The 24,480-nt window shown below is 51.1% G+C and overlaps 2 protein-coding genes across 6 annotated transcripts in view; one reads left to right on the top strand and one right to left on the bottom strand.

Annotated features, from left to right (window-relative positions):
* The first annotated feature begins 1,333 nt into the window (after nucleotides 1-1,333).
* Nucleotides 1,334-21,700, top strand: Telo2 (telomere maintenance 2). Of its 3 annotated transcripts, XM_057776811.1 has the most exons (21): nucleotides 1,334-1,686; nucleotides 1,962-2,307; nucleotides 4,233-4,510; nucleotides 5,948-6,016; nucleotides 6,259-6,406; nucleotides 8,630-8,732; nucleotides 11,259-11,327; nucleotides 11,529-11,670; nucleotides 11,750-11,886; nucleotides 12,595-12,674; nucleotides 12,818-12,931; nucleotides 13,235-13,323; nucleotides 13,463-13,554; nucleotides 14,086-14,202; nucleotides 14,334-14,405; nucleotides 17,674-17,865; nucleotides 18,382-18,473; nucleotides 18,964-19,063; nucleotides 19,396-19,460; nucleotides 19,671-19,786; nucleotides 21,041-21,700. In XM_057776811.1, exons 2-21 carry the CDS (start codon nucleotides 1,976-1,978, stop codon nucleotides 21,145-21,147), a joined length of 2,514 nt encoding a protein of 837 aa, XP_057632794.1. In that variant the 5' UTR covers nucleotides 1,334-1,686; nucleotides 1,962-1,975; the 3' UTR covers nucleotides 21,148-21,700. The 3 variants fall into 3 exon arrangements, with proteins under 3 accessions (XP_057632794.1, XP_057632793.1, XP_057632795.1); XM_057776810.1 differs by having other exon boundaries at nucleotides 1,334-2,307; XM_057776812.1 differs by lacking the exons at nucleotides 19,671-19,786; nucleotides 21,041-21,700 and having other exon boundaries at nucleotides 1,334-2,307; nucleotides 19,342-19,460.
* Nucleotides 21,673-24,480, bottom strand: part of Ift140 (intraflagellar transport 140) — a 90,476-nt gene continuing 87,668 nt past the window's right edge. For all 3 annotated transcript variants that reach the window (XM_057776806.1, XM_057776808.1, XM_057776807.1), the window contains one exon: nucleotides 21,673-22,439. In XM_057776806.1, coding sequence (XP_057632789.1) covers nucleotides 22,233-22,439 — 207 coding nt within the window. In that variant the 3' untranslated portion in view covers nucleotides 21,673-22,232. The remainder of the gene's footprint in view (nucleotides 22,440-24,480) is intronic.

Genomic DNA, 24,480 nt, shown 5'->3' with positions numbered 1-24,480 from the left:
AGGGCCTTGATCCTCCTTACAGTAATGTGCTAGACTTTGTTGACTTCCTGTGGGAAGACTTACCATCTCTGAGGAGTCACTGGGGGCTGGGATAGGAGGTGAGATTGTAGGACTTTAAGACAATCCTGAAGCCATTTTTGACAATTCTGAATCCTCTCAGCCTCCGTGCCATAGTGCTTCCCCTCCTCCCCTGGGAACCAAGGACCTAACAGCTACACTCGCACGTACTCAGTTCCTGAACAGTTACCCATATACGTATGCTTTGGTTCAGTCCCCTGGGAAACAGGGTCAAAATGACCTCTTACCTCACCTGATCTGGCAACAGCTCTCCAGTCAATTATTGGTAATAGCCCTTTCGAATAAGCCAATAAAAATAGTCAAAGAACAATCCCCCTTGCTTCTGTGACCCCTTTAAAAGTAGCCTGTGCCATCTATTCGGGGTCCCTTGGCTTCCAGAATGCTGGGGGACCCTGTCATGACAGAATTAATAAAATCCTCATGCTTTTGCATCGGCTGTGGTGTGTGAGATGGTCTCTGGGGGGCGGCGACTCCTCGGTGTTTGGATGCTAGAGTCCAACAGGATGGGATGGGGGAAGGTGGAGGGGGCAGAGGAGGGGAGGGATTGGTATGTAAAATGAGAAAAAGATAGTTTTTTTTTAAACTTCTCTTTGACTATCTACAGTTTTGTTTTATTTTTTAAATCTGTGTAGCGAAAAAAGACCTTGGCTAGCTGATTAGCAACACTTTCCATAGGTGTTGGGAACCGGAACCTGCGACCTCTGCAAGAGCAGCAAGTACTTATAAACTCTGAGATATCGCCCCAGGCGGATCCGGATGATCAAGAGAAGTTCTGCGGTGATGGATACTGCAATGTTCAGGCCAGGCAGGCGGCAGCCAGGACCCCTGGGAGGCTACTCATTCAGTGATGTTCCACTTAAGGTGGTTTACAAGCGGTGTGTGGGTTCGCATTAAACAATGCAGCCTTGTGTGCCCACCACATGCATCAGCATCGCAACTTGTCTAGGTTTGCTCTTCTTGGCTTCCTTATTCTCGTTTCCCTGACAGCCCCAAGTGAGGGTTAGTGTCGTCCTCAGAAGGCCAGCTCTATGGTGGAAAGTCACCGGACTCAGGCGAGCCAGGTGGACAGGGTGCTGGGAGGGCGGCTCTAGAATTAGAGAAAACAGACAGCAGGCGTCAGGGAAGGGAAGAAGGCGAGCATCCCCACCCCAGCCCAGCCCTCAGGCCTTCCCCGCCCCTCAGGCCTTGCCCGCCCCAGATTCTTAGGCCACGCCTCCTCATCTTGCGCAGGCGCAGATGCTGCGGTCATCAGCGCGCCGGCGCTGCGCGGGTTCGTCCCGAGCTCCTCATAGGCATCAGATCCAGAAACTAATATCCTTGCTAGTTCCACGCGAGTTCTGGGACTCGAACTCACGGCTACCCTCGACTGACACTGAACGGGACGCGTGGTCCCGGTGCCGTGGCGAATCAGCGGGGAGGGAACACGCGGCCGTGGCTCTGAAGCCTGGGGGCCGGAGGAACCCTGTAGGAGTGGTTGGTCCGATTGGGTCTGCACTGGTGACGGCCCTGCCGGATGGCCGGCTTCCGTGCTAGCCCAGGGCCTCGGGTTTAGAAGGCTGGGTGATCACCTGGAGCTGCAGACGCTGGGGTTGTAGTTGCTGCTGCCTGGTGAGCCACTCATTCACCCAAGTACCAGCGAGCTTGACAGAGGAGACAGCCCCCGGGGTACCGGTGCTGTTCCTAAGGGGCACAAGCCCTGTCAGACCACCCGGAAAGCGGGGAACCCGAAGGCAGGGACCGCGTGAGGCGCCAGGGAGCGCAAAAGAGGGCTGGTGGCATTTCTTGGATTTGGAGCCAAGCCTCCTCTATCCTTAGCCGAGTCCTTCGTGGGTGCTACGGGGAGAAATCCTGAGATTCTCACCCTGCTTTTCTGGGTCCCTCAGCCCTGCCTTGCAAGATGGACCCAGCACTGTCTGCTGTCCGACTCACCGTACAAGAAGCCATTCACACCCTTTCATCTTCAGAGGATGTGGGCCACATCCTCTCCACCCTGGGGACCCTGAAGCGGTACCTGGGTGGAACCGAGGATCCAGCTCTCCCTGAGAAGGAAGAGTTTACCACCATCCACTTCTCAGCCGTTCTCAGATGTCTGGTCAGCAAGCTGAGTCCAGGTTGGCTGGAGCTATCCCCCGATGGCCAGCTGGAGCGGCTTTGGGAGAGCTTCTTCCTGGACGGCCCCCCAGACCAAGCCTTCCTGGTGCTGATGGAGGCCATCGAGAGCACTGCTGGGTGAGCAGCTTGTGAGCAACAGGGCGCCTAAGTTCTGAGAAGGGACCTAATGCTTTAGAACTGAGTGTAGCTGTGCTCAGCTCTGAAAGGGGAAGGACCCCTGCGTCTTAGCCTGACCTCACTCCCTCTTGTTGGAGGCTGGGAGGAAGAGCAGGGTTCACATTGCAGATAGCAGGAGCAAATCAGCGACTCAGAGGGTCTCCATCACCCCCAGCTGACACCAGAAAGGGAGCTGGTCACTCGGCTTGTCACTCGCTGCCCTCTTCTGGACCTACCCTTTTTTATTTTTTAATATCTATCTATCTATCTATCTATCTATCTATCTATCTATCTATCTATCTATCTATCTATCTAGTTTTTCCGAGATAGGGTTTCTCTGCATCTTTGGAGCCTGTCCTGGAAACTAGCTCTTGTAGATACCTGGCCCTACCCTTTATTTTATAGCACTCTCAGGACCATCACAGGACATTTTTTTTTTTTTTTTTTTTTTTTTTTGGTTTTTCAAGACAGGGTTTCTCTGTGGCTTTGGAACCTGTCCTGGAACTAGCTCAGAGATTCACCTGCCTCTGCCTCCTAACTGCTGGGATTAAAGGCGTGTGCCACCACCGCCTGGCTTGACATTTTGGGTTTTTATTTATTTTTTCTAGTTTTTCGAAACAGGGTTTCTCTGTGTAGCCCTGACTGTCCTTCCTGGAACTTGCTCTGTAGACCCAGCTGGCCTTAAACTCACAGAGATCCACCTGTCTCTGCCTCCCAAGTGCTGGGATTAAAGATGTGTGCCACCACCACCCAACAATTTCAGGTTTTTAAATGGCTAGCTGCCATGTTGCTGCCATGGACCCCTAGTCCTGGGTTCTACATCCAGTCAAGTGGCAGTCCCTGGGAGGATGCAGTGGCTTTGAGAAGCTGGGTTTTTAGAATCTGCTGTGGTGGGGACTGGAGAGGTGGCTCCGAGGTTAAGAATGCTGGTTGCTTTTCCAGAGAACTTGGGCTGAGTTATCAGCACCCACAAAGGCTGCTCACAACCATCTGTAACTCAGTTCCAGGGGATCTGAAGCCCTCTCCCCCACAGGCAATGCACACATGTAGTACACAGACATGCCTGCAGTAAAAAACACCTACTCACGAAATAAAGTCTCAAAGCAACCACTTCTGTGATCCAAGCAAGCACAGTGCAGAATGGAGGAAGAAATGGTGGTTTCTGTCGAGGGCCCAGGGGGATGGCCTGCTGCTAACTGGCTATTTAGCAGTGGAATTAAGTATTTTCTTCAGCTGATGAGTTCAAACGTAAATGCTTATGAAGTTGTTGGGACTAATTTTTTATTTTTTTATTTTTATTTTTTTGGTCTTTTTGAAATAAGGTCTCTCTATTATATAGCTCTGGCTGTCCTGGAACTTTTAGACCAGACTTGAACTCTCAGAGATTCTCCTCCCTCTGCCTCCAGAGTGCAGGAATGAAAGGCACGACCACGCCCAGCCTCTTGTTTCTTAGATGGGGGTCTCACCTTCCAGGAGCTTGCCAATTAGACTAGGCTGTCTGGCAAGGGAGTCCCAGGGATCCACTTGTCTCTGTGTCCCTGGAGCTGGGACTCCAAGCACTTGTCACCTCGCCTATTTTTCTTTTTTGGTGGGGGGCATCGGAGGAGTTGAGACAGGGTCTCACTTTGTAGTTCTGACTGTTCCTTGAGCTCACTATGTAGACCAGGTTGGCTCTTAACTCACAGAGATTCTCCCGCTTCCTCTTGTATGCCGGTATTAAAGGCATGTGCCTCTGTGCTGGCCTCAGCTGGCTTTTTTTATGTGGGTTTGGGGATCAAACTTAGGTTCTCAGGCTTTCAGGGCCCTCTCCCTGACGCTGGGACTGATTCTAGACACTAGGATAGAGGAGACCTGGGGCTCCGCCCCACACTCTCGCTTCTCTTTAGCCCTAGCTTCCGTCTGATGAAGATGGCTCGGCTGCTGGAGACGTTTCTGAGCAAGGGCAGACTGGCGGCTCTCATGGAGGAGCAGTGTCGCCCGCAGACAAAGCCCAGCTTCTTCCTAGTCCAGGAGACGCTGCTCAGCAAGGTGGTGGGCTTGCCTGACCACTTGGGCAACCGTCTCCAGCAGGACAACCTGACCCCGTTCTTCCCCCAGAACTACTTCCCCCTGCTTGGCCAGGAGGTTCTGCAAGCACTGAAGGCAGTTGTGAGCTTTCTCCAAGGTGAGCACCCTGCCCCAGCATCTCTCCAGGCTTTTATTTTCTCCCTCCCCTTGAAGTAAGACTCTGAAAGCCTGTGGGGCCTTAAGAGCCAGGGTGGGGCTGTCAGGTAGCTTAGATGCCGTCCTAGTTCAGACAGGTTCACCGCCTGATGGAGTTCCATCTCTCTTCTGGCTTTTAATTTTGGAGAGTTGGGTCTGATCCTGGGTTCCTTTAGTTCTGAATTGGATGTTAGGCAAAGTCACCAGATTGAGACCTGCTTTTCCTACCCAGTCACTTGTAAGTCCTAGAAGCTGCCCTTCCTTCTTTACTGAGGTCCACTTTCTTGCTTACTTGAGTCTGATGTCTGTGTGCCCACTGTGTATTGACTGCTCTTGGATCTGAGGGCATATGCTTTTACATGTTTGTCTGGCACTATGGGGACTGCCCGTCACTCACAGATCTCTAGGGACCACCCTGTGGGTGTCCATAGTTAGCTCTGCCTTCTCTGGGACATTCCAAATGGCTTTCCTGGGTATATACCTCGAGAGAGAGAGTATTGGGGAAGAGCCATTGTGATTCCTGGTAGTGAGCTGTGAGATACAGGCCAGTGACTGACTGGCTTGAACCTTGGCCTCTTCCTTCTTGTGCCCGCCATGGTACACACTCTAGTCTGAGCCATACCTCAGCTTAACTGCAGCTACTCCGACTGCAGTCTTTCAGCCTGCTCCTAGCTGAGTTTGTTTCCACTTTGGTTTGCTTCTGTGGGCTCAACCCAGCACCCTGATGGCTCCTGTGTTCCTTACCCATGTGACTCCAGAGGAAGCTGGGCCACTAGAGCTTTGCATGGTTTCTACGTGGCCCAAGCCTCTGTCGTCCCTAGATTTTTCCAGCAACCAATTTCTGGTCTGTTTTGTTTCATCTTGGTTTGCTTTGGATTCCGTCCTTGCAGGCTCCTAAGTGCTTGTCCTTAGGTCACGATGTGTCTGGGTCCATGTCTGTTTTCTGGAAGGTGCCATCAGCTCAGCTCTACTAGTGGGAGGCTGCCACCCCATCTCCTCCTTGTTCTTGACCTTCTCATGGCTCCTTCTTAGCCAAGGAGGGAGACCTTGTGGGCAGTGGCCGCTGAGGTGTCTTTAGCCTCCCCAGAACCCCGTTCTGCTTCTGTAGTTGGCTCCTAGTCCAGGACCCCTCTGGTGCCTCTTCAGTGATGTAGGCAGAGTCCTTTTGCTGGTTGAGATGATGTGTGTGATACTTTTAAAGCAAATTATTCTAGATTTTCAAACTAAAGACAGCTCCATTTAGGTTTTCTCCCATGTTAGATATGCACATTCATCCCAAATAGCTGGAGTTTCCATGGCTGACCTGGCAGCTAAGCACAAGGTCTGTATCCTTAGTCAGATGTCCTTAATGTTTATCCCGCTGACCTCTTTTACCGTCAGATCTTGCTTTGCATTCCAGGTGGCCTAGACTGCTCTGTCTCCTTCGTGTCTCGAGTCTTGGGGAAGGTCTGCATCCAAGGGAGAAAAAGTGAGTGGTCCCCATACCCTGCCCGCCCTTGGAGGAGGGTGAGAATTATGTACAGATGTACACTGTATGTCCCCATACAGTGACATGTAAGTTGACCCTTGCCCTCAGTGGGGTTCCCTCACTTGGGTCTGACCCTGAGCTTGCCCATGCCTGTGAGCTTATGGGGCTGTGGACATTGGGCACCCCTGTTGCCCCCTGGCTGAGGGTGACTCCTGAAGCTTAGGGCCTCTGTGTCCCCGCAGAAGAGATTCTGGGCGTGCTGGTGCCCCAACTGACAATGCTCACCCAGGAGAGCTGTCTGTGGCAGCGGGTGTGCTGGCGGCTGGTGGAGCAAGTGCCTGACCGGGCAGTGGAGGCGGTACTGACGGGGCTTGTAGAGGCCACTCCCAGGTAAGCAGCCAGGTCCTCTCCCAGCCAGTGTTTCTCAGGATGTCAGGGTAGACGCCACCATTGCTGCCATTCCCTGTGCTGCTCTTCTGGGTACGATACTAGAGTCCATGTCCTATACAGTTTGGGTGGTCCATCCTGTCTCAGCATTGCATTTTCAGACTGGCCATTGGTTGTGAGCCCAATCCCCATCTTGTGCCTGCCATCCTTCCTTCACCGGGATCCCATTGCTCATTCTTTGTTGTGGGTACTCTCTGACCCCTGTGATGTTCACTGAGCTGTGTTAGCGTCTACTCGTCTTCGTGTGTATGGAGTGACTCTCTGGGTTGGTGGTGGGAGCAGGCTTGCTGGGCTGGCTGAATGCTCTGAACGCAGTGCTAGCTCACCTGGCTCCCAGCATCCCTCTCTGCACAGAGCAGCACTCAGCGCTGGCTTTGCGTTCTTTGGTTGTAGGTGTGGGTGTGAATTGTTCACCGACGTCCCTTGCTTGTTCATTGTGGGGTCCCGGTGTGCTTGTAATAGCTTCCCCATAAACTCTGGGCTCTGTCCTGGGAGATCCACGGGGCCGTCAGCAGAGCACCACCTAGAGTTCTGTGGGTTCCTTGTTTGCTTTGTTTCGAGTTGACCTCACACGTGTTGTGTGGTTGAAGATGGACTCGAACTCTTGACCTCTCTGTCTCACCACCCAGGTGTTGGAATTACAGGCATGCACTATGAATGCCAGCTCCACTTTAGGTTCTGAATCTTGTTTGTCCATTGGACTGTCTTCTGTGTACCTATTTCCTGTGCTAAAGCCATATGTCAGTTTACATAGGTTTGGTTTCTCAAATTTTTAGGGGTCCCCTTCTTTCCAAGCCTTTGTGTCTCTTTAAATTTTTTTAAAAATTTAAAATTTTCATGTGTGTGCATGCTAGTGCATGTGCAGATATGTGTGCACAACCATATGAAAACCAGGGGTCACCCTCAGGTATCGGTCCTCAAGAACTGTCTATCCATTTTTGACACAGATTTTTCTCACTGAACCTGGGCTCACTGAGTCCCAGGGACCCTTTCTGGTTCTGTGTATATAGGTATGTGCCACCATGCCTGGCTTTTTCTAGTGGTTTTGGGGATTAACTCAGGGCCTCATGCTGTCTAGCAGGCACTTCACCTATGGAACCATATTCACAGTCCTGGCCTTTATGACTTTATGTGGAATTGTTTTCCTTTCTTTAAATCAGAATCTCACTATGTATTCCTGGCTGGCCTGAACTTGCTACATAGACCAGGCTAGCCTCAAAGTCAGAGATCTGCCTACCTCTGCCTACAAGTTCTGGGATTGAAGTGTGTGCTACCATGCAGGCCTTTGTGTGGGATTTGATATAACAACTGGGGCTGGTGAGATGGCTCAGTAGGTACAGTCACTTGCTATCAAGGCTGAGTTTCAGAGGAGAGGAAGGAGAGAACTGGTTCTTCCAAGTTGTTCTCCTGACTTCCATAGTATGCATGATATGACATGCACATGCACACAGACACACACACACACAGATACAGAGACACACACAGATGCACATACAGACACAGACAAACACAGACATATACATACACAGACACACACAGACATACACATATCGAGACATACACACATGGATGCACACACATGCACTCACACACGAGTACATGTAATAAAAAGTAATGAGCGAGGAGGAACCCTGCTGTATCTGTCTGTGTGGCTGAGGCAGATGGCCACAGTCTTCCTTTGTGAAGGAAGTAGGCTAGCTTGGGGTTCTGCAAATTGTTGTTATGGGCCAAGTCAGGCTGGTGGGTTTTTGTAAATAAAGTTTTATTAGGTAGATTGCTATGCCCATTCATTGACACATTTGTCTAGGGCTCTTTTCAGCCACTCCCAGAGTTGACTGCTTTGGAGAGTAAAACTGTCTAACAGTATACTTCTGGCCCTTAGCAACAAAGGTGTGCTGCCCTGCCCTAGAAAAGCATTCATCCCTGGCCTTGGCAGAGCAGGGGAGGACCCCCATCTTGGGTTGGTCCTGTCGGCTCTGATGTGGGTTCTAGGCTTTCCATGGGTGTTCACATTCATTCTGGGAAGAGGAAAGATTAAGGACCAACTCAGGTCATGGAAGGGCTCAGCCAAACTCTGGAGTGAGCAGGTGGCTGGACACAGGGCACCATACTGTTTGCTTTTCCTTATCCTTCCCTTTGAAGCCACTTCCCATATCTGCCCCACAGGCCTGAAGTCTTGTCCCGGCTGCTGGGGAGCCTGGTGGTGAAGAACAAGAAAGCGCAGTTTGTGATGACCCGGAAACTTCTGTTCCTGCAGTACCAGCACACGGTGAGAAACCAGGCAGGGTGGGGCCTACAGGCCTTCCAAGTCACAGGAAGATTGCTACTAAATGTGGAGTAAGGGGAACTGGGTGCATGACACACTCCTTTAATCTCAGCACTCCAGAGGTAGAGACAGTTGAATCTCTGAGTTCAAAGCCAGTCTGATCTACATAGGGAGATCTTGACTAAAAAAAGAAAAAGAAAAAATAGGAGTAAGCGGGGGGGGGGGGGCTAGGCATATTGAGAGGTGGATATAGAACATCAGGAGGTCATTGCCCATCTCCAGCTACACAGCAAGTTCGAGCCCAGCCTGCCCATGTCTCAATGACCCTAAAAAATAAGAAAAGAAGGCGAGATTAAGGAGCAGTGTGCTCAGCAGGCATGGTGCTGTATTCTGTCTACCCTCAGCACCGCAAGCATGGCGCTGTATTCTCTCTACCCTCAGCACCGTAGGCATGGCGCTGTATTCTATCTACCCTCAGCACCATGGGAAATCAAAACGATATAAGTGCGGTTAGACAGCAGTTACCTAGGAGATGTCAGCAAAATGGTAGGCCCCTCCAGCCATTTCTGAGCTCTGCAGCATCCCAGGCACCAAGTGAACATGTCACATATCTCTAGATCCCCGTACTACCTAGATGGTGCCCCTACCACCTCCATTCTGTGCATCAGGACTCATCCGTGACTGCTGCTGTCCATGTGCCTTGGAGCGCTGACTCGGAGCTGGCCATAGGTCAGAGCAGGGGAGGATGAGGAGTGGGACACATCTAGAGTGGAAAACAGCAGAGGACGGGCAAGGGTGGGGCCCACTATATCCACTTGCTCACCTTCTCATTCGGTGTTTCTTTGTAAGCTGGGCTCTACCTTGGGTACTGAGCATCCACTGTGGACAGAAGAGCCCCTTCAGCCCTCATCCTAAGTTCATTACAGGAAAGGGAGCAGATGCTGCCCACGCAGGACAGTTAATACACAGGGTGACACAGCAGGTGCTGGCACCGGGGGCAGTCAGGCAGGAGGATGGCTTGGAGAAGGTCTGGCTCTGAGGATTTGTCTGGGTGGGCTGGAGGCCTCTGAGAACTGAAATACCCACCACTGAGCTAGCTGATTGACTGTCCAGACTGGCCTAAGCTGGCAGTGGGTCTCCCTGGTGGCTGGAGAGCAAGAGGATGGATGGTAAGGCCAGGCTGGTTGGGTGGGAGTCTGAGCAGAGAGGAGCCAGTCGGACTGTCTGGCTCCTGTGCAGAGGAGCCAGGGGGAAACTGAAGTGCCTCTCACCTACTCATGTAGTGGAGCTCAGACAGGAGCCCTGGAGAGTTCTCCCAGCAACATGAGTGGGCAGCTGGGCACAGCAGCAGTGTACACAAGAAGGGATGGAGCCACCTAACACTTGAGCCATCCTCCAAGAGGGCAGGTGGGCGATGTAGTTCTAGGTGAACAGAGATATTCCCCCAGACTTCTGATGAACGAACACCCAAGCTGAATCCAATGCTCTGTTCTAAAGTCAGACCATAAGCCAGTCAGTGGGATGATGCAAGGGCCAGAGAAAACTTCATGCAGTCACTCCTGTATGTCTAGGCTGTGGACTTAGAAATAGTTAAGAAAAGAAAGAAAGAAAGAAAGAAAGAAAGAAAGAAAGAAAGAAAGAAAGAAAGAAAGAAAGAGAGAGAAAGAAAGAGAAAAAAAGAAAGAGAAAGAAAGAAAGCTAGTTGTGAAAGAGGGTAACGATGGGGCTAGGAGAGTTGCTCTTGACATACAGCAAGAGGACCTGAGTTTAAGCCAAGCTGTCTTAGCTACTTTTCTATTGCTATGATAAGACACCATGACCAAAGCAACTTATAAAAGAAGTGTTTATTTGGGCTTATGGTTTCAGAGGGTTGATTAGTCCATGTTGGCAGAGCTAAGGCATGGTGGCCGGAACAACTAAGAGCTTACACCGTGATCTGAAAGTAGGAGGCAGAGAGAGGAAGAGGAAGAGGAATATTGGGAATAGAGATGGAGGGTTTTTGTTTTTTGTTGTTGTTGTTTTGAGACAGGGTTTCTCTGTGTAGACTTGGCTGGTCCTGGAACTCACTTTGTCACTTTGTGGACCAGGCTGGTCTCGACTCTGTAGCTTACACACACACACACACACACACACACACACACACAAAGATAGAAATAATGAGACAGACTCCAGGTCTTAGGAAAAGAAGCAGCCCAGAGAGCTGCAGTGGGACACAGGATGCTGTTGTGCATCTGGGCTGAGAAGCCAGCACTGAAGGTGTCCTCTACCATGAGAGCCAGAAGGTCTGCATTTGCCAAATAACTCATTGAATTTTAAAAGTTTGGTTGAAATGAAAAGTAGAACAATTACCAGCTGAAACTGGCGGTGTTGAGGCGGTAAGCCTGGGAGGGAAGCTGGCTCTCTGGTTTTGTGGGAGGCTGGAGTTTGGCAGCTCCGTTCATCCTATTCCTCTTCTTCAGCTCCGAAGGCTCTTGTAGGGCAGGCAGGGAGCAGTCCCTGCCTGGTAGACAGGACCCACTTTTGTTGTAGACACCCATGCTGCAGAGCCTGCTGGGGTACCTGGCTATTGACAGTCAGCGGCGGCCACTCCTCATACAGGTAAGTACCACTTGACCCACTAAGCCCATGGTGGTCCTGGGAGAAAGACAAGAGAGGAAGTGTCTTCTAACGGGAAGGCTGGGGTCCAGCTTCATTTATGCTTGAACCCCTTGGGAGAGTGTGGACCCCTGACTTGAGACTTGGGTGGCTGTGGGTAGGGTAGCTGCTGCCTGGACAGGCTGAGGCCCTGCTGGTTGCCAGGTACTTCAGGAGCTGCTAGAGACATGGGGCAACAGCAGTGCTGTCCGTCACGTACCCCTGGAGCAGCAGCACTACATCAGTAAGGCCATCCTGGTGTGCCTGGCGCACCTCGGGGCGTCGGAGCTTCAGGACATCCGGGATGGTAAGTGGGCCGTGGTGTGGGCACACCCCACCCCTGACACTGAGGAGCCCTTCAGGACTCTCATGTCTGCTGCTTTAAGAGTTGCTGGCCAGCATGATGGCGGGTGTGAAGTGCCGCCTCGACAGCAGCCTGCCCCCTGTGCGTCGCTTGGGCATGATTGTGGCCGAGGTCATCAGCTCCAGGATCCATCCTGAAGGGCCTCAGCTGAAATTTCAAGTGAGCAGGCTATCTTATCTATGTCCTCCAGGTAACGGGGCTCCGGGGCTCCCTTGCTGATAGACCTGCACCTCTAGCTCCTCGCTCTTCTGGGGTCTAGGCTCGAGGAGTATCCTGTGGTGGAGGGCCAGGGCTCAATGTGCGGAGCACTCCAGCTCCCGTGGGTGGTGGCAGAAGTGGGTCTGTATGTGGTCAGAGCCAAGTCTGTGACAGCGTATTTCCCAAGATGTATTCCCGGATTGGTTAGACGGGTGAAGGAACCATCGCCTGGATTTGGTCTGCTGGCCCTGGGTGCACTGAACCCTGTGGACAGTAGGGCTGCTCTGGGCTGGGAGTGCATAGGGGGCGTATTCTCTACTGACCACTGATTGGCATGGGCACTACCAGGTTGGACAGTACGGGCCTTGACTGTGTTGGGCGCCATGTAGCTTAACTGTGAGTCTATAGATGTAGCCTCTGCTGAGCCCTGTCAGCAGTCAAGGGTCTCCAAATCCTGAAGGAGGGAGAGGCTCCTAGGCTCAGCACATCAGGCACCGTGCTTAGCTTGAGGTGGACATTCAGAAGCTGCTTTAGAAAAGGTGACTGGCTATCTGAGGCCAGGCTGCTAACCGAGATGGAGTGGCATGTGATGAGGGCTGGCTGTGACTGACTGTGCTGAGGTGGTATCCACGGCCGTGGGCCTCACTGACTCCAGTGTATCTGTAACAGTATGAAGATGACGAGATGAGCCGTGAGATGCTGGCCTTGGCCACACCCCGGCCTGCGGGCGCCTGCTCCTCCGAGACAGGGTGAGGGTCTCCATGTTCCCAGTTCCCATTCTGAGTCCTTCCAACAAAAGTTAGAGGAGACATGGGCAGATGATAGAAACCTTTCTGGGCTATGTGGTGTGCTAGGCTAACCTGGGTGATCCTTGCTGTTTCTTGTTTCCTAGAGGTCCATCCCTGGCTCCAGTTGCCATGGAGACCCCTGTAGAGACACCTGAAAAGACAGTGGCCAGTGATGTGCCTCCAGCTCAGCCGCAGGGCTCTGACTCAGAGCTTGACAGGTAGGGCAGGGTTCCTTGGCCTCTGTGGTCTAGGGGTTGGCTGAGGGGCCCTCTGTTCACGTGTGGAGGAAGCTGATCATACGCAAGGTGTTCCTTGCATAGGTGCTGGTTTCCTAGTTCACTCCCCACTTGCTCGTCTGAGGCAGTGCCATCTGTTCTTCCACGTGCCCATCTCCTACAGGTGTTGGGCTCTTGGGAGGGAATTTTAGTATCTCAGGGTCTTACCCTTGAGGAGTCAAAAATAAAGGGGCACCTGAATCCTCACTGGGGATGGACAGATCCTGTCTGTTTTTCTTATTACAGCGATGATGAGTTCATTCCCTATGATATGTCAGGGGACAAAGAGCTGAAGAGCAGCAAGGAGCCCCTGTATATCCGAGACTGTGTGGAAGGTGGGTTTTTCTGTGCGTACCCCACAATACCTGGCCCTGGCCCCTTCACCTTGTCCTAGAGCTACCTCATTGTGACACTCTGGGCACACGAGTCAGGGGCAGTGCTGGGACTTAATCAACTTGTCTGGGTTCTGTGCAGCCTTGACCACATCTGAGGACGTGGAGCGCTGGGAGGGAGCCCTATTGGTGCTTGAGGGCCTGGTTTACAGGAGCCCTGAGGCCACTCGGGAGGTGAGCAGTAAGAGGATGTGGCTGGGTAAGTGGGGGCGGGGGTGGGGAATCCTGGAGTGGCAGGGGCAGGTCTCCTTGTAGCATCTGTATCCTAGATCTGTCTTTTTTCTTTTTTCTTCTCCCCCCTCCCCCGAGACCGGGTTTCTCTGTAGCCTGTCCTGGAACTAGCTCTTGTAGACCAGGCTGGCCTCAAACTCACAGAGATCTACCTCCCTCTGCCTCCCGAGTGCTGGGATTAAAGGTGCGCGCCACCACTGCCCAGCATTTTTTTGTTGTTGTTATTATTTGTATTTTTAGTTTTTTGAGATAGGGTTTCTCTGTGTAACAACAGTCTTGACTGTCCTGGAACTTGCTTTGTAGACCAGGCTGACCTTGAACTCACTGAGATCCAACCTGCCTCTGCCTCCCGAGTGCTGGGATTAAAGGTGTGCGTCACCACCACCTGGCTGTATCCTAGATCTTAGAGGGTGGCACTGGATTGTTAATTGGGCATATGGGGCTGAAGGCATCCTGATTCCTGGCCCTGTGCAGGTGAGCGTGGAGCTGGCCAAGGTGCTACTGCACCTGGAAGAGAAGACCTGCTTGGCAGACTTTGAACAACTGCGCCAGAGAGCTCTGGTGGCTGTCACAGTCACAGACCCAGAGCAGGTAAGTCCTAGCATGACCCTAGTCAGACCAGGAGCATCAGAAATTGCCCTGGTGGCCCCATTCTGTACCCAGGTTGGGCCCTTGGGTAATCTTGGAGCCTGAGCATAGTGGCTTCTCCTTTGCCTACTTAGGTAGCCAAGTATCTGACCTCACAGTTCTATGGCCTGAACTATAGCCTGCGGCAGCGCATGGACATCCTGGATGTAAGTGACTTAGACCCCTCCCTGTCCCTGTCAGGCCCAGGTTGCCTTAAGTTGGGAAGTTGACCTATAGGGACTGTGGACAAAGGTCACCCCAAGCTTCCTTGGTGGGATGTGGTGTGGGAAGTCCTTCTGCCTATTTGTTGCTTTCATTGGTTAATGAATAAATCTGTTTTAGCCAGTGGCTTAGCAGAATAGGGCAAGGTGGGAGTTCCAAGCAGATAGAGGAGAGAGTAGGCAGAGTCAGGAGGAAGCCATGTAGCCTCTGCCAGAGACAGACTCGCAGGAACCTTACCAGTAAGTCACACCCACGTGATGATACACGGATTAATAGAATGGGTTAATTTAAGATATAAGCATAAGAAATACGCTGAAGCTATTGGCCAAACAATATTGCAACTAATATAGTTTCTGTGTGATTATTTCGTGGTCTGGGCAGCCGGGAACGAACAAGCGGCCTTCCCCAACAGGGATGTGAGAGGCACTTCTGCCTGCTGACCACAGGTTCACCAGTATGGGGCTGAGAGCTGGTGACAGTATTTTCTTTTGTTTGTGTGGCTTTAAAAGAGTTTTTATTTATTAGTGTGTGTGTGTGTGTGTGTACGTGTGTGTGTGTGTGTGTGTGTGCATGCGTGTGTACCTACCTCCTGAATCATCTTGTTGGCCCTGTTTCTGTGTTTTGTCTTTGTGTTCATGTGTATATGCATGTGTCTGAGTATTGAATACTGTGTGCAGTGCCTGTGGAGGACAGAAGAGGGCGCTGGGTTCCTTGGAGTTGGAGTTACAGGTGGTTGAGAGCCACACAGCACTAGTGCTGGGGACTGAACTCTAGTCCTCTACAAAAGCACCAGGCACTCTTGACCACTGACTCTTACCATCCTTGTTTATGTATTTTGGATAACAATTATATTGGTATGTTTTTATACAACATGAAATTTTTCATTACCAGAGAAAGCAACCCTGTGTGGTTGAGTATGATCCCTCTGTAAACAAGTTCTTGTACCTGCTAAGCACAGACAGCCCTTAAAATCTTGTATAAAAGGACTGCGTGTGGCAAGGCTGTCGGGTAGTAAACTATCTAGAATGGTGCATTCTCAGAGATAGTGCCGAGAGGTGGTTGCCAGGGCCCAGGGCCCAGGGATTGGTGTTTCAGGAGATGGAAAGCTCTGGAGTGAATGATAGTGAGAGTTCCCAGTGGTGATCCCGTGCTCAGGGCAACTGAACTCAAGGGTCTCACCCTTTAGCTCTGGCTGGCCTGGAACTCAGAGATCCGCCTGCCTCTGTCTCCTGAGTGTTGGGATTAAAGGTGTACCATAACACCTGGCAGCCTCTGAACTCTTTTTTTTTTTTAAATATTTATTTATTTATTATGTATACAATATTCTGTCTGTATGCCTGAAGGCCAGAAGAGGGCGCCAGACCTCTTTACAGATGGTTGTGAGCCACCATGTGGTTGCTGGGAATTGAACTCAGGACCTTTGGAAGAGCAGGCAATGCTCTTAACCACTGAGCCATCTCTCCAGCCCCCGCCTCTGAACTCTTAAAGAGTGTGTGCCATCAAGGTTGAGGAGATGGCTCAGTCCATAAAGTGCTTGCTGAACAAACACCCGGTGTTCATACGGTGCTGCATGTGATGATGGTGTGTCCTGCAAGCCCGGCACTAGGGTGGCAGGGAAAGGAGAATCCGTATAGCTCGCTGGCCAGCAGCTGAGGTGGGGAGCTCCAGGCTCAGTGAGGGACTCTGCCTCAAGATTAAGGTGGAGAACAACCAGATATGACACACAGTGCCAACTTCTGACTGCGTGTGCACATAGACATGCATCTGAATCCATACGTATTCACAAGAATACATAAAGTGGTAAAATTTATCTACTTATCAACAGTAAATAAGACAGGAAACAGCATTTTTGTGGTCCTGGGATCGTGCATGCTAGACAAACTATCTATCATCTCTGAACTGTACCCTCAGCCTTCTGCATTTTCTTTTTCTTCCTCTCTCTTTTTTTTTTATTTTTTGAGAGAGGGTCTCACTGTATAGTCCTAGTTGGCCTTGAACTCACAGAGTTCAACCTGTCTCTTTCTCCCAAGTGCTAGAATTAAAAGCATGCACAACTACATCATTGTCTTTTAAGAAAAAAAAAATTGCCAGGCGGTGATGGTGCACGCCTTTAATCCCAACATTCGGGAGGCAGAGGCAGGCAGATCTCGGTGACTTTGAAGCCAGCCTGGTCTACAAAGTGAGTTCCAGGACAGTCAGGATTGTTTCATAGAGAAACCCTGTGTATGTATGTGTGCTTGTGTGCATATATGTGACCATGTGCATACAAGAGCCCATGGAGGTCGGAAGAGTTACAAGCTGTTACTTGGGTGCTGGGAACAGAACCTGGGTCTTCTGCAGGAGCAATAAGGACTCTTAGCAGCTGAGCCATCTCTCTGGCTCCCAGGTTTTCTTTTTGCCTTTTATTTTGAAACAGGGAATTCCTAAGTTGCCCGGGCTGGCTTTGAACTTTGATCTTTCTGTCTTAGCTTCCTGAGTAGCTAGGATAATAGACCATGTGTCCATGGGCCTGGCAAAAAATTCATGTTTCTAATCCAGCTCTGCTGTATCACCTCGTTCCAGAACATTGCCGTTACCCTGTGCGGTCGCAGTAGCGTCCACTTTCCAACCGTTCTCTCTACTGTTCTGTTCTGTCTGGATTTCCCTGTTCTGGATCCTTCGCATAAGCAGAACAGGCAGCTGTGCGGCCTTTGACAGGCTTGCTTTGCTGCATACGGGGCTGCTGACAGTCTTCCACATGTGGCAAGTGCAGGCTTCATTTTATTCCCTTTCTCTATTCCTTTCCGTGAAGCTGAGTTCCTTGGGGAAGGGAGCAAGGTAGGGGTGAAATTTGGTGAGTTTGAGAAAAAGTACAGTTCATTGGTCCAGCCATTCATTGTGAGGGAGCACTCATCTCGCCTCCTGCTCCCGCACGAAGCTCAGATCATGAGTACTTAGGATGAGGAACCAGTTCCTTTAACAGGGCTGCAGAGCTTTGTGGGTACTTGGCTGCTACTCCATCTTTAGAGGAGTGTCCTTTCCCAGAGCCACGTACTGTCCTGAGTCTTTTTAAACATTTTGGTTTTTATTTTATGCGTGTGGATGTTTTGTTTGCACGTATGTTAGTGCACCGTATGTGTGCAGTGTCTGTGGGTGTTGGAAACCCAACCTGAGTCCTCAGCAAGGACAGTGAGTACCCTGAACCTCTCTGCCATCCGTCGCCCTTTCCTCTAGGTTCTTGTTCTGGCTGCCCAGGCACTGTCTCGGCCACGGAGCCTCCAGAGGCTTTCCCAGCACGGTCCCCCTGGTTCTGGCACCTCGTGTTCACCAGCACTAGCTATTTCTCAGCCTGGCAATGCTGTGACTCCCAACTGGCAACTGATTGTGGAGGAGCGGATCAAAAACAAGACCCGGAGGTTCTCAAAGGTCAGCAGGACGCTCTGCAGGTCCTTGTCGGCACGGGGCTTTTGTTTTGTGGGCAGTAGTATGAACAGTTGGACCCCTCTAGGTGTTGTCTGACTGAACGGAACCCCGTCACAGGCAGGGTCAGTGCAGTGTTGAGTTAGAGCAAGAGTTTATCTATAAACTGAGGCACATCAGACCAGCACGATTTTAAAACGGGGAAGTGGAAAGAGCTCAGGAGTGCTGCTCAGAAACAAAGAAAATGACTGTGGCGATGTCTGGAGATGGTTGGGTTCAGCTCAGGGCTGGAGACCAGGCTGTTTAGCTTGTCACAATGTCCAGGTCTTCCCCTAGTGAGGAGTGTAGCTCTTAGTAGTTGATGTGTGTTTGGGACTCTGCTGTCAGACCACAGTGGCCCGAGACAGACTCAGCCCTTTCCACAGGGCCATAAAACCCAGGGAGGCCAGGGCAAGCCTGAGGGGGCTGCGCGGCTGCACCAGGGGAGTAGCCTTGCGCCTTGACCCATGCTGTGTTTGGCAGGGCTGTCCGCGGAGGGAGCTATCAGGTGGCCCCAATGAATTCAACTCTGTGGCTGGTTACTTCTTCTTCCCCCTCCTTCAGCATTTTGATAGGTGAGTTTTCTGGAACTTTAGACACACCCCTGTGGACAGTGATTGTGGCACAACAGGGCATGAATGTGGGCTCGGCTTCTTTTATGAGCTTGACTTAAACGCTATGAGACATTGGGGAGGCCCCTTTGCTATTCAGTTCTGTGCTGAGGGCACAATCATCACTGGCTCTCTGCGTTGACCCTGGACTTACGAAGGTGCTGCTGTCAGTGCTGCCTGGCCTGCACAGCCTGTGAGGTTTGGGTGACAGCACAGACTGTGACCTTGACTCGGGGCCTGGTTTGTGCCTGGTGGCATACAGTATGCTGAAACATTTGAAAATGCCTTCACCTTGTGGCTGTCCTCTGCTACACTGGTCCCTGGTGTGAAGGTGGGAGGAAGGCCATGTGAGCCTTCAAGGGTTTGGGTTTCTGTTGGTAGCCGTCTTTCTGGGCTCTTCTCAGCCAGCCATTAGGTGCTGGGGCTGCCCCATCCACTCAGCTCTATGTTGTAGGCCTCTGGTGACCTTCGACCTCTTAGGAGATGATCAGTTGGTACTTGGAAGACTGGCCCACACCTTAGCATCCCTGATGTACCTGGCTGTTAACACCACAGTGAGTTGGGAAAAGGGAGCTGAAAGCCCTGCCATATAGTCCATAGCAGGGTGGCTGCAGGGATAATCACCAGTGTCCACACAACAGGACCCGAGCTCTGTGTAGCGTGTTCATCTCCCACCTGTGAGCAGTGCAGGAGCCCTGCACCCTCAGAATGCATCCTTCCCGCTTCGGCCCTGGGGGCAGGGGTGTGCATAGCTCCACCAGGCATTGCATGCACCCCTCCTGTCAGGTGTCAGGCGAGCGCTGACACAGTGGGATCCTACCTTTGGTCCAAGGGTGGGAAACGCACACAGCGGATGCCTCACCAGCCACCCCTCTGCTGACTTCAGGTGGCCGTGCCCATGGGTAAGGCCCTGCTGGAGTTCGTGTGGGCCCTTCGCTTCCACGTGGACACGTGAGTGGCCCATGGGGCTAAGGGAAGCACAGGGTCTGGTCTCCAAGGTAGCATGCCTAACGTTTCCTAACGAGAAGTGGCTAATCAGGCCTGGGGGTCTCAGACAGGGCTGGAGTGATGGGGTACATGTGGGCGGGCCTTCCCATAGGCTGGCTGGTGGAGGCTCCATTCACAGAGTCTTCTCTCTTTCCCCGCCCTCTTGATTGGTAGTTACGTGCGCCGGGGCTTGCTGTCTGCTGTTTCCTCTGTTCTCCTCAGTGTACCCACAGAGCGGCTATTGGGGGACCTGCCAGATGAGCTGCTAGAAGCCAGATCATGGTTGGCAGGTGAGTGTCTGGGCTGGAAAATGACACTGGTGTGAGTCTGAGTGGGTGTGTCCTGTGCTAGCTCTGAGAAGTGTGCTGACGTGAGTATGGGGATCGAGAAGGCGATCTTGAGCCTGTTCCCTTGGGGATTATCAGAAGATCCCAACAGAGACAATTCAGATGGGACTCTGTTCCTTCAGAAGGCTCTCAGATCCAAAGCTAGACATAATAGTGCAAGCCTTTAAACCCCCAGCACTTGGGACACAGAGGCAGGTGGAGCGCTCTAAGTTCAGGGCTAGCCTGGTCTACACTCTGAGTATTAGGCCAGCCATACTGAGACCTGTTTCATAAAAAAAAATTAGCCAGGTGATGGTGGCGCACACCTTTAATCCCAACACTCAGTAGGCAGAGGCAGGCACATCTCTGTGAATTTGAGGCCAGCCTGGTCTACAGAGTGAGTTCCAGGATAGGGACCAAAGCTACACAGAAACCCTGTCTCACCCCCGCCCCCCCCAAAAAACCAAAAACCAACCAACAAAACCAACTTCCCCTCCAAAAAAAAGAAAACAAGATTTTTAGTCCAGCCTGGTTGTGTGGAAACAGGGAGAGCGACGGGAGCTCTACCCAGAGCCGCTCTGCAGTATTTGCCACCCTTTGTCTCTCACCTCTAAATATTGTTTTAAGAAGTCAGCTGCAGCCGGGCGGTGGTGGCGCATGCCTTTGATCCCAGCAGAAGGGAGGTAGAGGCAGGTGGATCTCTGTTGAGTTCGAGGCCAGCCTGGTCTACAGAGTGAGTTCCAGGATAGCCAGGGCTACACAGAGAAACCCTGACTTGATTTAAAAAAGAAGTCAGCTGTAGACTCTGACTCTTCAGCCTGGACCCTTTGACAGGCTCCCTAGACCCACTGGAAAGAGCATCCAGCTTCCCATGAGCCTTTGCAACTGGCCCTGATAGTGTCAAACTGTGGCTTCCACGGGACTGCTGGCCAGGCAGGGTCCTACTGCTTTGGATGTTTCCCATGGCTAGTCACAGAAGGTTCCATTGTCAGCCATCCTGGGCAAGGGCGGGATCTCCTCAGGCTCATGTGCTGGAGCTCCCCAGGTTGACTTGTCTGATGCTTTTATCCCAGGTTAGTGCTTGGGCTGCTGAGCTCTGGACCTGGTCTACTCATCTTCCCGGTCCCCTGCCTGGGGGAGCTCGAGGACATCGCTGGGAGAAGACTCAATGGCCCACTGCGTCACTCACCTCTTCTTCCCTCCTTCCTCCTTTGGCAGATGTGGCTGAGAAGGATGTGGACGAGGACTGCAGGGAGCTGGCAGTGAGGGCCCTGCTGCTTCTGGAGAGACTCAGAGATAAGCTCCTGTCCATCTCCTCTCCATAGCCCCGAGGACCCCCTCTGCTACCTCCACTGGAAGAAGGGAAGGCCTGAGGGGCGAGTCCACACGCGGGCTGTCTGTGGCAGCAGGGTCTGGAGGGGCCCGTTGGTCCTAGTGTGACCCTGCCATTACTTATGCCCTGGCAAGGCTGAGCATTCAGCTAAAGATACCAGGCCTGTGCCGTGGGACTCAACAGCTTTAGACTGACTGGAATTTGGACTGGGGTGGGTTGGGGGTGCAAGAGGTGCCTCCTCCTGAGAGCAGAACTTTGGGCTCTGTGGCCAGGGCCTCAAGAGTGAAGATAAGAGACAGCTGTTCAGCTTCTAGTGTACTCCGAAAGGGATGCTACAACAGCAGACCAGGGGTAGCCACTGGGTCCCCAGGGCTTCTAACAGTGTTCTGTTAGAATAAATAGGGCCACAGATGTCACATAGTCTGCTTTTGTGGTTCTCACTGGCAAGGACTTAGTTCCTACATGGTTCCTCCTGAGGGGAAGCAAGGACCTTGTCCAGGCATTTAAGAGAACAGACTCTGAGAAAATGGACTTTATTTGGAGTCATAGGAGTGTGAGCAGACATGGATGGTGCCTGTTATCCCAATCCCAATCTGGTGACCAAGGGCATAGTCCTTGGGGCTCAGGCCTGCCCCACATGATCCCTGCTGTGGTCTCAGCACTGGGCTCTGCTGGGGACTATAAGTAGCCAACTACAGGCAAGGCTAACAGTAACAGGTATCCCCAAGTTCCAAGGGCAGCTTGGTTCAGAGTTCTAGATCTAGAAGTTTCTGAGTCTTTTGTTGGGAAAACATGGGAAAAGTGAAACTTCCCTTTAAAAGGAAGTGAACCAAAACCCCCTAGGAGCCGCCAGGTACGCAGAGGCAGGAATGCTGAAGGAATGACTTTAAACCGCAAATGTGATCTTCCTTCTAAGTACAGAACTGAGGCAAACTCCTGGGCCGCAGCGGCTGGACTCTGGACTCCAGTCCCACTGCCCTGGTTATACATGACAGTGCAGAATTTAACAACAATATAAACAAAAAAAAAAGAGCTGCCTTTCCGGTGGCTCCTCCCAGCAGCAGGACCTCAGAGCTATCAAGCGTCATTCTCCACCTCTTCCATCACCTCTTCATACACATCCTTGTGATCCTCCATGCTGTTGTGGCGGACCCGCTCAGGGATGATGCGGGATAGGGGGAGGCCCAGGCCCTGGTGCACGGTGTCTACGGTGCGCTGGTCCACGTAGTAGGATATGTTGGCTGATGGCAGCCTTTTCCTCATCTCCTCAAGATACTTATAGGCCTACAACAGAAGGAACAGTGGTGACCTGAAGGCCCATAGATGTGACCACCAGTTATATCTTAGGTTCACATGATAAAAGGCTGCCATATCATTCATTCATGATAATAAGGTTTCTTAAACATCAGGTCTCAGCTGTCCACCCTCAGCCAAAGAAAGCATCCTTGAAGAAAGGCCTTCGCTCTGAGGGGCACTCATGATCTGGGCCTCCCCAGTATTTGTAAGCGGACTGTCGTATGGGAGGCCATCAGATGATTCTCAGTGGCTAATGCTGAGCTGTGGTTCACAGGAACAGCAGTCTTTGAGGGTCCTTTAGCAGCCAGAACACTAGAATTTGGTTTGAGTTGTAGAGTTGCTTTCTCTCGAGTCTGCTTGCCTTGTCCCTGGACACTTGGCAAAGGAGGGCTGGATCTCTTTTACCAATTCTGGGCATGTGCTTGGCTGAACTGAAGTTAGGCTGCTAATGACTTATTGCTCTTTTTGATCGAGTATCTGCTTTAACCTAGTTATTAGTTAAGTTTGCACAAGGCAGACTCAGAGAGTGGGGGACTGGGCAGGACAGGCCCAGCTTCCTGTAGGGCAGCATACTTAGGCCTCCCTAACCTTGCATGGACATGTTCATCTGCAGGGAGCATCTCACACAAAGGAGAGGTAAGAAGACTTACATGGCTTCTAGGTCTTATCCTGGGAAGTGCATATTAATTCAAAACATGAACAAAATTACTTGCAGCTTTAAAATTTTTTTAAATGAAGAATAATGATTAAATATATCTAGTTGCTTTATTTATTTGTTTGCTTTTTTGAGAGGGTTTCTCTGTGTAGCCCTGGCTGTCCTGGAACTCACTCTGTAGACCAGGCTGGCCTCAAACTCACAAATATTCACCTGCCTCTACCTCCCAAGGGCTGGGATTAAAGGCGTGTGCTACCAGCATCCAGCCTGCTTCTGTTTTTTTTTTTTTTTTTATAAAACAGTGTTTAACTGTGTGTCCCTGGCTACCCTGGAACTCTCTTAAGTACACCAGCCTGGTCTAGAATCTGCAGTAATCTTCCTGCTTTTGCCTCTTGAGTGCTAGGACTATAGACCTGTGCCATCACAACTGGCTAAATCATAATATTCTTACGTATGCCAAAATTCAGAATGATTTTATTGGACAGATATACTATATCTGTGAGGGTCATAAATGAGAAACATAAGGCTATATTGTAATGTTTGGCTGGCGCTGACGTCAAATCATAAACCGTAGGGCTAGGAGTCAAATGAACATGAGCCTAAAGGGACGGGAAAATGCTGCCCTGGGTATTCAGAGTCGCCTGTCTGTGTCAGGTGCTGTGGTGTGCACATGGGAACATAAGGATAAGCTTAGGACATATCCCAGAACCACAGAGGCTAAAGAGAAAGCTTAGGACATAGCCAGGGACTGCAGAGGCTAAAGAGAAAGCTTTGTCCAGCAGCAGCAGAATTGAAGGAAGAAGCAAAGTCAAGAGCAGACAGGGTTGAGAAGACTTCGGAGTCTAGAAGGGACTTGCAATTTGACACAGCGGGGTCTGGTATGGGAAGACACCCAAGTCATGCTTGGAGGTAAAATGACCACGTTTGAGGTGAGACATTTGGGTGGGCTCAACATCAGAGTAGTTCTTAAGAGAAGAAAACATGAGCAGTAACAATAGCAGCTATAAAAGGAAGCAGATTTAGCCTCAGTGAATTGAGGGACAATAGATGTAAGCAGCTGGAATTCTGGAAGGAAAGAAAAGGGGAGGAATGGAAACAAATCATATTTTGATATGAAAGATGAAAAACAAAAACCCAACCCAGAGAAAAACCAAGCTGAATGATGGAAACACCTAGAACACTTTACAAAAGACAAGTAAATGACAAGTACATAAGATGCTTAGCCTCAGCCACTGACAACGTCACAGTCACAACGAGGGAGATGACTCATTATCTACTACATCAACAGCCACAGGGATGGCCAACAACGAAAAATGTTTGTACAGATGCTGGCAAAGAGCTAGTCACTCTTACATAGGACATTATTATTTATTA

The sequence above is a fragment of the Chionomys nivalis genome, chromosome 7, assembly GCF_950005125.1.
Source record: "Chionomys nivalis chromosome 7, mChiNiv1.1, whole genome shotgun sequence".
NCBI classification, from domain to species: domain Eukaryota; kingdom Metazoa; phylum Chordata; class Mammalia; order Rodentia; family Cricetidae; genus Chionomys; species Chionomys nivalis.
The sequence above is the reverse complement of the archived record's forward strand: the minus strand, read 5'-3'. Positions and strand labels throughout refer to the sequence as shown.

Bases quoted from the DNA above. Each gene is read 5' to 3' on its own strand.
- Telo2 (XM_057776811.1), top strand. From the start codon at position 1,976: ATGGACCCAGCACTGTCTGCTGTCCGACTCACCGTACAAGAAGCCATT. The intron at 4,511-5,947 runs GTGAGCACCCTG...TTTGCATTCCAG, and splicing joins AGTTGTGAGCTTTCTCCAAG to GTGGCCTAGACTGCTCTGTC. The intron at 14,203-14,333 runs GTAAGTCCTAGC...TTGCCTACTTAG, and splicing joins CAGTCACAGACCCAGAGCAG to GTAGCCAAGTATCTGACCTC.